This window comes from Ammodytes marinus (genome assembly GCF_949987685.1).
Source record: "Ammodytes marinus genome assembly, chromosome: 3".
NCBI lineage: Eukaryota > Metazoa > Chordata > Actinopteri > Uranoscopiformes > Ammodytidae > Ammodytes > Ammodytes marinus.
Window position 1 is genome coordinate 16880245 of NC_137232.1, and position 14269 is coordinate 16894513.

The following is a 14269-nucleotide window of genomic DNA, read 5'->3' on the forward strand; positions in this document are numbered from 1 at the left end:
GGAAGATCCTGCCGTTACAGTAAGAGAATATGTAATGAGGACAGTACATTAAGTGCCGCTTGAAACACAGGAAACACAGGAAACAGAAACTGTAAACTGTCATGTTTCGCTGGTTCACAGCCTGGAGCTAATCTACTACCAGTGAACTGGATTGACACTGAAGATTCATGCAATGTCTGCCTATACTTTTGCATACAATGTGAATCATCTTTAATTTCACAGAAATACAATACTTCAACCTAAAATTCCTTAATTCCTTTTGAATCCTTTGCAAAAGAAGACTATATTAAGACTATACTGTATCATAATTGAATCTCTGGGACTGTACTCGTGCCATCTTAGACTGGACCACCTTTTACCCACTGAGCCTGATAAGTCTGATGCCGTGTTTACTCAACATAAAATCCCTACATGCCTCGCTGACTGAATCGCAGTGATACAAATAAGAACCTCGATGCTGCGCCATGACAATTCTCCAAAGTAATGAGATTTCACTTCAAGGTTAGATGGATTTCATGCCTTGCTTTTTTTGTGTGTGCAAATACATAATAGTCACTCACTGTCGTCTTGAGTTTGGCTAAACATACGATTATTAGAACAAGAAATGGCTGGAAACCAGGAGCCTCAGCGTCATCTTCCAAACAAATATATGTCTGTTGTGACTAGAATATTATCTTACCTCATGTTTCAGGTCAATGGTGAAGTCAGATTTAAGGGGCTCATCTCTCACTTTGTCTGCAAGCCTAACATAACAAATCACACAATTGTGTTTTGAAATATGCAATGAATACAAAATATAACCCATTACAAATATGGAAATACGCTAGTAATATGAACCAAACGTCTCATTTTTTACAGAAAAACTGAGTCAGTGCACACACTCACCTAACAACAAGAGGAATGCTTAGGGCCCAAGCAGCAGTAAAGTCTGGGTATTTAAAGACGGAGGGTTTCTCTGCAAAGGCGTAGTGATGGATGATGGTGGACTCCTCGTCATGGAGAGGCTTACCAAGAAACCACTCCTGATAAATGACAAGTAAGTGACAGGATGGCAGCATTATTGCAGGCAACTTCTATATACCTATATAAGACTTTCTAGTTCAATAAATGTAAGTTTATGATGCTTACTTGTGTTTCAATGTCAAAAGACAGAAACACCAGCTTTCAATCCTTCCCTTTTAAGAGTTATATCTACCAAAACACTCAACTTATGTTACATGTATCACAAGATGTAGGCTACTTGTATATCTAATTATCGTTGTCAGTGTCTCAGTATGTCACTGGTGAAAGATGATTCAGAAGTCGCAGTTATAAAGATCCTTTAAAATATTCTGAAAACTCCTTCTGTCTTTGTTCACAATACGAGACTGACCACTTTAACACCTGAGAGAGGAGTCTTTGCTTTGAGGCATGTTGTAATGAATCCAATCACAAGGTTACTTATTCATTATTCCCTCTCAGTCCTCAGAATGAGGTCAGTCACACAATACTTTATTCCAGCTCTGACTTGGAATTACAATACTCTATGCATGGTCAAAATGGGACAAGATTACAAAGAAATGCATAGCGAGTGCAGAGTGGAAATGGGCAGATGGTACATGTATGCAGTAAATGGCCACAGGTAGGATTCGAACCCAGGTCTGCTGTGACAAGGACTGAGCCTATGTGGTATGCATTCTACCCACAGCCATGGAGCATGCCTAGTTTTGCAGAGTTTGCTGACAGGCCATAGCAAACTTGAGCATCTGCTGAACAAGAGACAAGCTATGTTTTGCTGTAGGCTATATTTCAACGTGTAGTTAACATGATTGTTAACTTGTTCCACTTGAAAGCAAGCTCAAAGCTTGTCAATAGCTATAAACTTCAAATTTGGGTTATTTTGAAAATTCATCGCTGAAGAAAGCTATTTTGCTATTTTGGCTAAGCTGCTTTGATTAAGAAACAATATTATCCTTGCAACCCCGATGTATGATTTTCTGACTGCAGCGTTATTACATATTTATAGTCGACCTACCCACCAACCCATATACAAGAAATAATAATTTCATGAGTGGAGAAACAGGCCTTAAATTAGGTCTAGAGCAGGGATAGGAGTGACACGTTTGACAGGTTACTTTGTGAGCTGGCAGAGCGCAGTGCAGCTCAGGGTCTTGAGCCAACCTGATATCCTGTATCTCTTAATTGAACCGATGATCAACTAAGCCGGTGCTAAGACTGGAAGCTTCCGTCTCGCTGATGAATTCTCACAGACAGACAGACAGACAGACAGACAGACAGACAGACAGACAGACAGACAGACAGACAGACAGACAGAGTGAGAGAGAGAAAGAGATGGAGCGACCACCAGAGACAGAGAAAGATTGGAAGTTTGATGGGAAAATCGTACACTTACTTTTTTCTTGTCAAATTTTGCAAGGACTTGAAGAAGCTCGGCCATCTTCACATTCGTGTCCTCCTCAAGAAATACAATCCAGGATGAGTTTTTACCAAATGAGTTTGAAAAGCTGAGGACACACACACACAAATATAAACATCAAAACTTAAGTTAATTAAAAATTAACAAGAAATTGAACATTGCCATGCCCAGTCACTCAGTGCGTTTACATAGGACAGCTAAATAGGATAAAGCCATATCGATTTCGCCACTCGAACGGACCGCGTCACTTGTCTGAGTATACATGGCCTTTCAGAGAATCTAATAAATGGCCGGAGCATGGCTGACTCCACTACGCTTGGTGGCGCTGTAGCCCTTTCAACAAGTGGTTATAGAGCCACGTCCGGTTCTTTTCCGGCAACAACACTGCTATTTATTACGTCATCTCTTTCCACTTCCTTGTGAAATCCCCGGTGGGAATGATCAACATGCGGAGAACGCAAACTCCAATACGATGGCTGTATACACGCAGGTAGAATGCCGACTATGAACAACTTATCTAGGTTTTCTTATCCGACTTTGTGTTCGTTAATGTGCTGATTTTTGTGCAAAGTAGATCGGATAAAGGTGTTTACATGCATTTTAAAAGTCCTATTGAAGTCTTATTTGTTTATTTACCCGATTATGATTCTCCATGTAAACATGCTGACAGACTACAAAAAAATCCTTGGACCAAGTCAGATCAAGGCAGCCAGCTTTCCCTACAAAAAATAAATACAATCAGAGACTACTTTCAGGGAGGGCGCCTGTGTAATGGTTTGGTGGACTTATGGTGATTTAGATGCTAAATCTCTATGTATGATGGAAGAAGAAAACCAATTCAGACATTGTTTCAAATCTCCCCAAAAAACAATTATTGAACAAACTAGATTTTTTAGAACGCCCAAGCACGGCTGCTAATGGGATTATCATGCTGTTCAGACAACTAGGTAAGTGCATTCATTATTAGGCTTATGATACATTATAGATACATTAGGAACATTACTATCATAATGTGAAGCAATCAATCACACTTTGTGTGTTAGTAATAGCTACTAAGCAAGTTGTAGCCTTCAAACGAGGGTAACAAAATGTCCTCAAGATCAACGTGTACCCTCCAAAATATCAACTAGAGGAAGACACATTGTATCTGATCCTTTGTATGAATATTAAAGTATTAAATCTTTTGGGTAATCACGTGAACATTAAATTCTGAGCGTCCAGGGATACTTACTAAGGCAGCAGTGGAAGGATACTCCAATCTCCCTCATTATCTGATAAACTGTGGAGCAGCAAAACCACTGGTGGTTTCTGAAAGGACAAACCAGAGATACAGTTAAGTGTATTAACTGTACGACAGCTACACCAAGCTTAAGTCATTGAAAGGAACATTTCTGGGGCGAAAGACTAGAGGGTAGTCTAGCGTTGGGTGAAACTGTCCTATAACTAAAAGGTCAATGCTAATGATCTCTGAAGTTCTGGACCATGTCCCAGTCCCTTACTTAATGAGCTGTGGTTTTTCCTGTTTTATCCCATTTTCTAACACATTACATATACTCTTACTTGAAGCTACCACAACTATTTTAGAAGGTATTTAATATCTATATCTATTTGTGACCCAACTGAATATGTATTATTAAGAGACGTACTAATGCAGGGATCAGAAATATTATTTTTGTCTTTTGACTACATGCAAGTCACCAACGGCAAAGTCCCAGGAAATGACTTCAATATTCCACTTGACAAAAAAAAACACTTTTATGAATGAAAATGAACCTATATCGTTCATTTTGGCTTGTCAGGGCAAGTAGGCTTAGTATTTACCTGCCGCTCAGCAAAGCTACACAAACAGTATGTATCCAGAGGGTGATGTAAAGTCACACTCACATGGGTAATTATTGTGGTATAATGTAATAATAAAAAAATAATTAGATAAAGTATAATATTGTTAATTTTTTTTCTCTTTGCCTACGGACGGACATCACATAACACACTGTAGAAGTGCAGGAGAAAAAATGCTAGTCTTTTTGTTTTAACCAAGTGAGGCATCCCAAATGTTCGTTTTACAATAAAGTAAAAATAAAAACATATATATTCCAGTTTTATTTATATAGCCTTATATCAAGTAGGGGAGAACGGGGTAAGTAGGCACACTTTTTACTCTAGTGAGAATTGCTTATCACCAAAACATCTTTCAATAGTCATTCCTATATTAAATTGAAGCTTAAGGTGTTGGCTTGAAATGTGTACCCCTCACTTTTTCTATCTTATTGTAATAAAGAAGAAATTAATCATCAAATACACCCTTACACATTGTGACAACCAACCCCATCAAGGGGTCGGTTGTCAAACACTATGGGGTTGTTTGTCACAATGTAATCTTAATGGGAATAATCTTAAAAAGAAGGCAAGAAAGTATAACTAAATTTGAAAGTTTAATTGCATTGTCAAGTTGACAAATAGGCCTACAGAACTTACTCCTTGGCAGCTGGTCTAGTTTGGGATGCACTGGGTTGTTTTGATTTTGTTGCCCTTTTTTCTTTTGCTTGCTAGCTGCCTTTTCCTGCTCCATTCTTTCCTTCTCTGGGGTGTCAGTGAGGATACAGCTTCACAATTTATTTCGTTATTGGGTTCCTTTTCTGGCTGCAGCCTTGAGATAACATGTGACAACCAACCCCCCAAAAAATTTGACGACCAACCCCAACTTGAATTTCTTGCTAGCATCAAGGCCAACAACCATCTGACAACTAATTAGCTTGCTAACCACAATCTAAACTATAGTTAACCCTTCACACTTTGTATGGGTAACAAGTGTTTTGTTATAAACCCATTGTGTAAAAGCCTAGAAGAAAAATATTGAGGAGCTAAATATTTTCAATTTGACACGAAAAACACAAACAGTCATCTCACCTCAAATGCAGCAGTCTAACTCCAAGGAAGACTATGTAGGTGACCTCTGATCCCAATTCTGGATATTTACATATCAAAATTTCACAGACAGCGCCTTCTGGTTCCGAGATATAACGATTGTGACGACCAACCCGTGTGACAAATTGTGTGACAAATTACCCCGTTCTCCCCTATATGCCTTATATTTGTCCATTGGGTCGTGCAATAATCAGGCTCATTTAAAAACACATTTGGTACGATCCTTTAAACCCCAAATTGCCTTGAGGATCACTGCTGTTACATGAATAAATAACCTGTTACCAAGCCAGAAATATCACTGGAGACAAGTGCAAGACATTGAAGGCATTGCACACATTTACTCAATAAATAATAAGAGGATGTTTTTAGCAGAATTGTTATGTGGAAAGAACAGAAAGAAAGAAGGTGTGTGATGATTGTGTGAGCGAGCCCCTGTTTCACACTGAGAAGAAAACAATGCAGCCGAGCGTGAGACAGTCTGTGGTTCATTACTGCATGGTCCACTCATCATGTAGGAAGTCAGGGGGAACAGTTGCCTCTGAGCCATTATATCTCAACAGAAGCCTGTTTGATTTAGGCAATGCGTCTGCCACTGTTTACACTTATTAAACCCTATTAGTTATCGGGGTTAGCCATCTCACATCTAATATTAGTTTTTTTTATCTTAAAGCTAATGCCATAATGACACCTACCATGTTTTATTAAAGTGCTCTCTACTTGACATTCACAACATCACTGTTAAAAAAAATAAAAAAGAATGACTTGGCGAAAAGTTAAATAGAAAAGAAGAGGCCTAGTGTTCAGATAATAATGCAATCTCAAAAGCCAAGCTTTCACTTCAAATAGCTATTGACAATCCTGTGATAAAAGGCCAGGCTGAATCCTTTAAGACAAGTGTGTGCGAAATCCTAATCAACAGATAAGAGTCCTCTCGTGTTGACATGATTGCAACGAATAGGACACTGACTTGGGGGAAGATGAGGGTCAGTGAGACCTTTGTCTAATGAAGGGAGAGGAAGCTTTAACCAAAGGACGGGCTGGAGGGGGAGCCTGGACACAGAGCAGCCACCTGTCAAACCCTTTTTTGTGATAAATTGTTGACATTTGGGATGATCACTTAAGCCAAAATGTCTGTATGAAGAATAGGGTTCTATTTTTAAATAATTTCATTTATCACATCATCATCATGATGCCTTACATGCATGAGTTGTACAAAAAAAAGTGATGCATGAGAAAGCATTCAAACATAAAAAAAAATTATTTTACTGCTGCTGTTAAAGGTTTCAGAGTTTAATCCAATTCTGTTGTACTTGGTGGAGCTCTGTGGAAATGAGCATCGGCTAAATGACACATATTATAATATAATTTTTTACTGAATAAATGTATTGTGAATTCTTCCCAGAAGGCGGAATGTCATATAGTAAGAACATATGCTGATAGCTGCCACATAGAATACACAAGTCCCTGTAAACTCTGGCGAATATCACAAAACCTTTCACAGTCAAACACCAATAAATAATAATGATAGTACATACATTGGTGCATTAATCAGACCATACTTCTTATTTTATCACTGACGTTGGTCTGAAATATCCCATATTTAGTGACACCAAGTCAGCCTGAAATACATTTTTTTAATCAAATATTTTTTTCCAACTACGACTGTATGACAAGTTTGACCAACACCTGCTCTTTCTCTCTTGAGTAGGATTAGAAATATAGTAAACTCTTATTTCAGTTCTATGTATCGCAAAAATGATTTCAATATATTTTTAAGACTTTAAAAAAGGGCTTAGCACAAAGCTATCCATCCCAATGTTCCACACCATACAGCCAACATGTTTCACAGCTACAATCTCAGAACATCTCTTGTATTTGGCTTGGATTTTTTTCTTAAATATACCAGGAACACGCTAAGACTGATAAAAAAGTAGAATTATCAGCGTTTGTGGGTTTTGCCTCATAGGGGGGATAAAGTGGTGGATGGCTGTAACTCATATACAGCTTAGGAAGGTGGGTGCAGTAGTAAAGAAGATATATAGAACGGTTAGAATACTATCCATATATTCTAATGTTAGCCAAGTTTTTTGCTGCATTTTCATTCTGTGAAATCCAGCCCCAAAGTATGTCACAATGCAGACAGTTATCATAAAGGCTGGTTAATACTAGTCTAGTCTAGTTTCAAAGCTTCTATGTCAGGCAATTTAAGAATAGTTACAACTGAAAAGACAGGACATTTCTTACATGATGCTAATTAAATGCTTGTCACCATCACTCTTTATATTTTTGTGCTGATCTAAAAAGGGGATAATTTTACCCAGAAAGTCAAATTGGAACTTAAAATAAAAAACATAAATTATACTACTTAGGACAATCAAGCCATAATTAAGAATTACAAAGAAAAGTAGTAAAAAAATGAAACAAAATTGGATACTGAAATGACGAGATTTGAAAAAATGGAAAATAAAATGAAGCCGAAATAAAAAATAACATCTGTATAGAAGAACATATCCACAAAAAGAGTTTAGGTATTTTGTTTTTGAATATGCAGGTAAAGTGAAAAGTTTTGTATCGAAATTAAATTCAAAATGGTAAATATACAGCCTTGGTGAAGGAACAGCATGCGATCTGCGATTGCTTTTGGGAACACCTGAGGCTCAAGGTATTTTTTACTGCAATTGTGTGAAGATAACTAATTTCGATCACAGGTCCTAGGGCCGTATATCTATTTGAAAAGCTGTCAAGGCTTTACTGCCGCCTCTTGGAGAGGTTGCTGATTAAAATTTCGGACTTGATTTAGTTTGTGTAATTGCATGCAACAGATACTAAAACGCCAGACACCCCTGAGATCATAAATGCAAACAGAACATGATGAAGTCTGTCTCATCTTGTAAGATTTGATGTCCATTAGAGCAACTACATGTTACACAAATTTGGCATGACAAATCTTATCTGCTGGGACACAGTGATGCCATGGCAATATCCATTACAGAAAACATGAAACAATCTTTCCAAATGTTGGACAATTTGAATGATTTGATTTCAATAATGATAAAATGAGGGAGCGAACGGTTGCATACATTCTTATATTTTACTTTGTATTGCTGCAAGTTTTCAGGGTTGTTGTTCAGCATTTTGCCAGAGCATGGCAAACTTTTCATTTACTTTCAAACCCTAAAAACAGTGAGTCAGTTTGGCATAGTCAGTCAATATTGTATATTTATAGAATGTGACATCCAGCAGTGAAGGAGGCTGAGACAACAACTAAGCCAACGCCACAGAAACACAAATACAAGATCTTAATTGCTCTCCTGATATAGGACACACTGCACACTTGATGTAATGTTGTAATTAGTGATGCTGCATTCACTTGTTAACCAACGGGAAAATATAACTAATGTATTACATCATATTTCATCTGTCTCTGAATAGATTTAATGAACGGAAGCACAGGGCATTTTGACCTGTGAAAGTGCTCCATCTCTTCGTGACATGAAGCTGATGTGCTTACTGAAATTTTACAAATTGCACAAAATACCGAGCTGATGTCCCAGGAGAAAACATAGGTTATTTTCCTTTCCTCCAGCCCTCTTTGGAGTATCTGAATCATAATCAGAAATAGCAATATGCATTAAGAAGAACCGATGCCTTTAGATGATCATCATTTCTCATTAAAACATGTACACACTACCCACACAAGAGGCCTAGAAATGGAGGGATGTTTTGTTGAGAAGAGATATACATTATATCTGAATATCAAAGCTGCACAAATACAGAAAATGTCATGTAAACACATGATCTACTGTTGCTAAAAGGCTGAAGATGCTGCTGCATATTTCAAACTTTGAAAGTACTTTCTCGGTTTCATCTGGAGTGTATGAATGAATAAATCTTCATTCTAAAATGTAATATTCAAAATGAGTAGTAATATTTTAACAAATAGAAACCACGTGGTAAGGATTTTCTTTGAGGGTGCGAATTAATGTTATTTTTTACCTTTTCCCAAATGGATTTAAATGTTTCCTTTTTTTTGATGATCATTACCAATAATCAGTAGTGACACCATGTGGCTACATACACAGCTTACGACAACTCATAATCAGATGTAAGTTTTGATGCTAGTGATCGTTCTCTACACACATTACAACTCAATCACGCGTCAGCTTTCATGTGCTCTTTATATATCCAAATAAGAGCATGTGTTGGATGGGTAAAGGTGGCTTGACTCTTACCTCTGTGAGACTGTGTGCCTGCTTCAGTAGATCTGCTTTCCGTCTGTCCGCCTGCCTCACGTGGAAGGAGTTGCTCTGGCTCTGCAGGACGAACACTATCTCCCTCAGGTCTGGAGGAACACAAAGGACAGAGATGTGAGACTGTTCACATACTGTGAAAAAAGGATCAGGGCAATCCATGACCTTCTGAGAGCAAGATAAGAGCCAGAGTCAGAATAACTATGTGGATTCCTTTTTTTGTGTGTGCTTATCTCCATTATAGGCCGAGTGATAATAAGCCAGCACATCAAGGGCTTAATTGGCTCAGGAAGAGAGTATGTACAATGCTGTGTGAAAGTTTGTGAACCCCTTGAGCCTTTTGGAATTTTATTTATTTTAACTATTATTAATTCATTTTTATCAATACCAGTATTTTTTATATGAAATAACAGATGTTTGTTTATCAATTCAACATTTTTCTTTTCCAGAAATCAACTGTTAAAACAGATAAAACAAATTATTTGACAAATGTTGTATCTGCAAAAGTTTGTGAACCCTGAGCTGGTAAATGGAGCAGGTAAACACAATCAGATGGGCCAAATTGAGTGATGAAATGGACCAATGTAGTGAGAGATCTTTAGGGAAGAAATTGGGCGGCACTAGATAAAACAGAGATCAAACCAGGTCAGTTTAGGCTCACCAAAGTGAACCCATACAGGTCAGACATGCTAAAAGCGAAAAAAATCTCAGAGCATCTCAGGAATAGAGTTCGGATGCTGCACATTTGTCTGGGGACAGCTATAAATTAATTTAAAAAAAGTTTGAGCTCCATCGGTACACCGTGAGGCAAATCATCTACAAATGGAGAGCTTTAAGAGTGACCGAATATCTGCCTAGAAGTAGACTTCCTTCAAAAATATCCATAAGCACCACAAAAAAAGTTATTTTTCAGTTAAAAGCCAACCCAAACATTACATCTAGTGATTTGCAGACCTCTCTTGCAGCATCTGGGACAGATGTGCATGGTTCCACAATAAGAATAAGAATAAGTCAGCATGGCTTTCAAGGGAGGGTTGCTGAAGAAGCCTCTACTCTCAAAAAAGAACAAAAGTGCTTGTCACAACTTTGCCAGAGAGCACCTGGAGATACCTGAAGTATTTTCTGTGGACAGATTTGTCCAAAATTGAACTGTTTGGTCACAACCAAAACCGCCATGTTTGGGCAAAAACGCAACTCTGCCTACCACCAAGAGAACCTTCTCCCAAGTGAAGAACAGTGGTGGCAAATGGTCTGCAAATCTCCAGATGTAATGTTTGGGTTGGCTTTTACCTGAAAAATCCCTTTTCTTGTGGCGCTTGAGGATATTGTTGAAGGAAGTCCACTTCTAGGCAGATGTTAAGTCACTCTTAAAGCTCTCCATTTGTAGATGATTTGCCTCACGGTGGACCGATGGAGCTCAAACTTTTTTATATGAATTTATAGCTGTCCCCAGACAAATGTGCAACATCAAAACTCTATTCCTGAGATCCTCTAAGATTTTTTCCCCTTTGAGCATGTCTGACCTGTATGGGTTCAGTTTGGTGGGCCTAAACTGACCTGGTTTTATCTTTGTTTTATCTAGTGCCGCCCAATTTCTTCCCTGAAGATCTCTCATTACATTGGTCTATTTCATCACTCGATTTGGCCCACCTGATTGTGTTTACCTTGCTCGATTTAAGCAATGCAGCTCAGGGTTCACAAACTTTTGCACATACAACATTTGTCAAATAATTTGTTTTATCTGTTTTAACAGTTGATTTCTGGAAAAGAAAAATGTTGAATTGATAAACAAACATCTGTTATTTCATATAAAAAATACTGGTATTGATCAAAATTAATTAATAATGGTTAAAAGAAATAAAATTCCAAAAGGCTCAAGGGGTTCACAAACTTGCACACTACACTGTAAATATCACAGCCTGGACTGTATGACTTAATAAAGACTAGCAGTCAGAAGAGTTTTTCTCTGAGGTTACCTGACACCCAAAAGGTTAAACCAGCCCAGCTGTCCACTTCTGTTAGGGCTACACAATTTCATTTTTAAGTAAAACGCAGCATTGTTACTGCCTATTTAAACCAATTTAAAAAAGGGAACTACTAGATCATTAATGTCAGTAAAAAAATGCTAATACAGGCTACTTCAATGCTGACAACATGTTAAAGATACCATCGTTTTTATTAGCCGTGTTTGCTACTGTTCCTCTTCATGTGAAATCCATTTTAAAAGGGTAGTAATGGGGACACAGCTCAGTAAAGAAATGCCATTGCCAGCAAAAACAAGTCCACATAAACCCTGTGGCTCGCACTGCCAGTACTATCACGTCCACACCAAAGGACCATGGGGGGAGGAAAAAAAAAAAAAAAAGCTGTCATTTTGTCATTGGCTCTGTACAATTACATCTGACAACTACTAAATCCTGTAAGCTGTCCCTCACATCAACATGAAGTCTGCGGCACCTGGCTGGAATAAGTGTGACAACAAAAAGGCTTTTCAAGGATTTAAAGCTGAGAGGTGGCAGCCAATATCCAGTTGTGAAGTAAACAAGAAGAGCATGAGAGATGTCGGAGTTTTCCTGCTATGACAGGCAGCTCAGAAATGTCCCAGTAATGAGATGTATGGGGCCTTCTGTGAATTTTCCTCTTAATTTGAGCTCGAACACATATAACGGTGCCAATATTGTGCCAAGTAATTCTCACTTGCTTTAGACATTTTAATTAGCTGCTTAAGGATTTTCATAAAATATAGTCATGAAGGATATACCGTGTCATAAATTATGATAACCAGGAGTTTCTAATATGAAGCTGTTCCAAAACTTGCTGACTAAGTATATTCTCGTGTCTCACAAAACATAAATAAGTATCAGCCATTGCTGACAGGTTTATAATCTTCCCATTGGAATAGTTGAGCAAAAAGCAATACAAAGAAAGAGGGTAAGGGCGAGTGTTGACAATGGTTTAGATGGCAGGTTTAGATGGATTGCCTCCTCCTCAATTACGCTGCTTGAACCTATTCCCACCCTGGGCTCAGTTATTAGCAGTAGGGTCAGGGGTAGACACTATGTCAGCGTACAGTATCTGTGTCAGATCTTTTTAATTAAGTGTTGGTGGGGTGTGTCGCTCCCTTGCTCCACTCATAACAAAGATCCCATTCATCCTGGAGCCCTAGTGAGAGGGGGGATTTACTTACTAAATCTCAGCATGTCCATCTCCCAACAGATCTAACCTCCGCCGAGAGCCCAGCTTAGAGAGTGAATACCACTGCACCACCTCTAAATGTCCTTCTGCTGAGTTTGCTAAATTAATGACTACGTGTGTGTGTGTGAGTGTGTGTGTGTGTGTGTGTGTGTGTGTGTGTGTGTGTGTGTGTGTGTGTGTGTGTGTGTGTGTGTGTGTGTGTGTGTGTGTGTGTGTGTGTGTGTGTGTGTGTGTGTGTGTGTGTGTGTGTGTGTGTGTGTGTGTGTGTGTGTGTGTGTGTGTGTGTGTGTGTGTGTGTGTGTGTGCGCGCATCTGGTTTCACATACAGCAGTGCGTTTTAAAGCCCATGGTGAGGTACCAGCCTCCTGTTACTGCACAGTACAGCAATAACACTAGCGGCAAGAGACGAACAGCAAAATCAGATAAGCGGTGTGCCAATCCCTCATTGTGCAGATAATGCGTACCCTATGTCAAAGCAGAGGAGAATGAGGGGTAAAAAAATAAACTAATTAAGAGTGAATTCACTGGCCTTGGCTCCGCACTAATGGCTTTCGATTAATCATCAAGTAATGAGAAGAAAAAGGGGGAAAAGGAAAAGATCCTCATATAGTGCCCATCTTCACCTCCATCACTCCTGTGTCCTCCTCGTTCTCAGGTAAAAATCTGCTCTCTGCACTCCGGTGACACTGGTGGCAGCCCGTGCCAGACTACAAATGTGCAGTCAATAAATCTACTTGTATTTTATAGGCTGAAGATTTAAAACGACGACTGTTGTGCCAAAGACGCCACAAAGCACTTTTTTTTATTAAGTTGGTAAGATCATCTAAGGATGCCACTGGGCTGAGGAGAATATTAATAAGAAAACAAATTTTAACAGTGTGTATGTTGCATTGCTCGAGGATTACAAGAGGATGTTAAGTTGTTGGGAGTTGGTGAGGCCAAAGAACTACTGTCCACAGTTGTTAGGCCTTTGGTATTTCAGGTCTTTGGAGGAGGGACTTCAGGGAAAGGCAGAACCCTGCATTTGAGAACAGGTAGATCCGCACATTAACAAGATCAGATTATCTAGATATTGTCCGGGGTTAACGTGTGAAAGGTGCTCAATTTCTGTTCTTCTAAAAACACTTTTCAGCTTCTGTTTTTAAGTAATCTTGAAATTAAGGATGGTTGTTTTGTTTTTTACTTTGCAGTTGCTGGTGTATTTGGGTAGGATGTTGCCAGGTTTTTGCTTAGGACTTTGCGGTCAATGCAGTGGTAGTGAGGGTGACTGGGTCCTTGAAAAGGTGTATTTGTTTGCTTGGATATTTTGTCTTTACAGTTGTCACAGAAGTAATTATATTAGAGCCAGCAGAAGGAAACTCTAGTTGTATTAATGACAGTATGTATCAGAGATGAATGTGTGCAATCAATGTATCTATTAAACAGTACAGGCAAATATGTAAAGCAGAAAGCAAGAAGCAGCTAGTGCCACAAAGCTTCATGG

At 38.6% G+C, this 14269-nt stretch overlaps 1 protein-coding gene across 1 annotated transcript in view; it reads right to left on the minus strand.

The window, feature by feature from the left end:
* Nucleotides 1-14269, minus strand: part of b3glcta (beta 3-glucosyltransferase a) — a 66681-nt gene that overhangs the window by 15702 nt on the left and 36710 nt on the right. Inside the window, exons 4-8 of the mRNA XM_080053825.1 lie at nucleotides 9574-9683; nucleotides 3648-3724; nucleotides 2393-2504; nucleotides 886-1022; nucleotides 680-743 (exon numbers count right to left, since the gene is read on the minus strand). Coding sequence (XP_079909951.1) covers nucleotides 680-743; nucleotides 886-1022; nucleotides 2393-2504; nucleotides 3648-3724; nucleotides 9574-9683 — 500 coding nt within the window. The remainder of the gene's footprint in view (nucleotides 1-679; nucleotides 744-885; nucleotides 1023-2392; nucleotides 2505-3647; nucleotides 3725-9573; nucleotides 9684-14269) is intronic.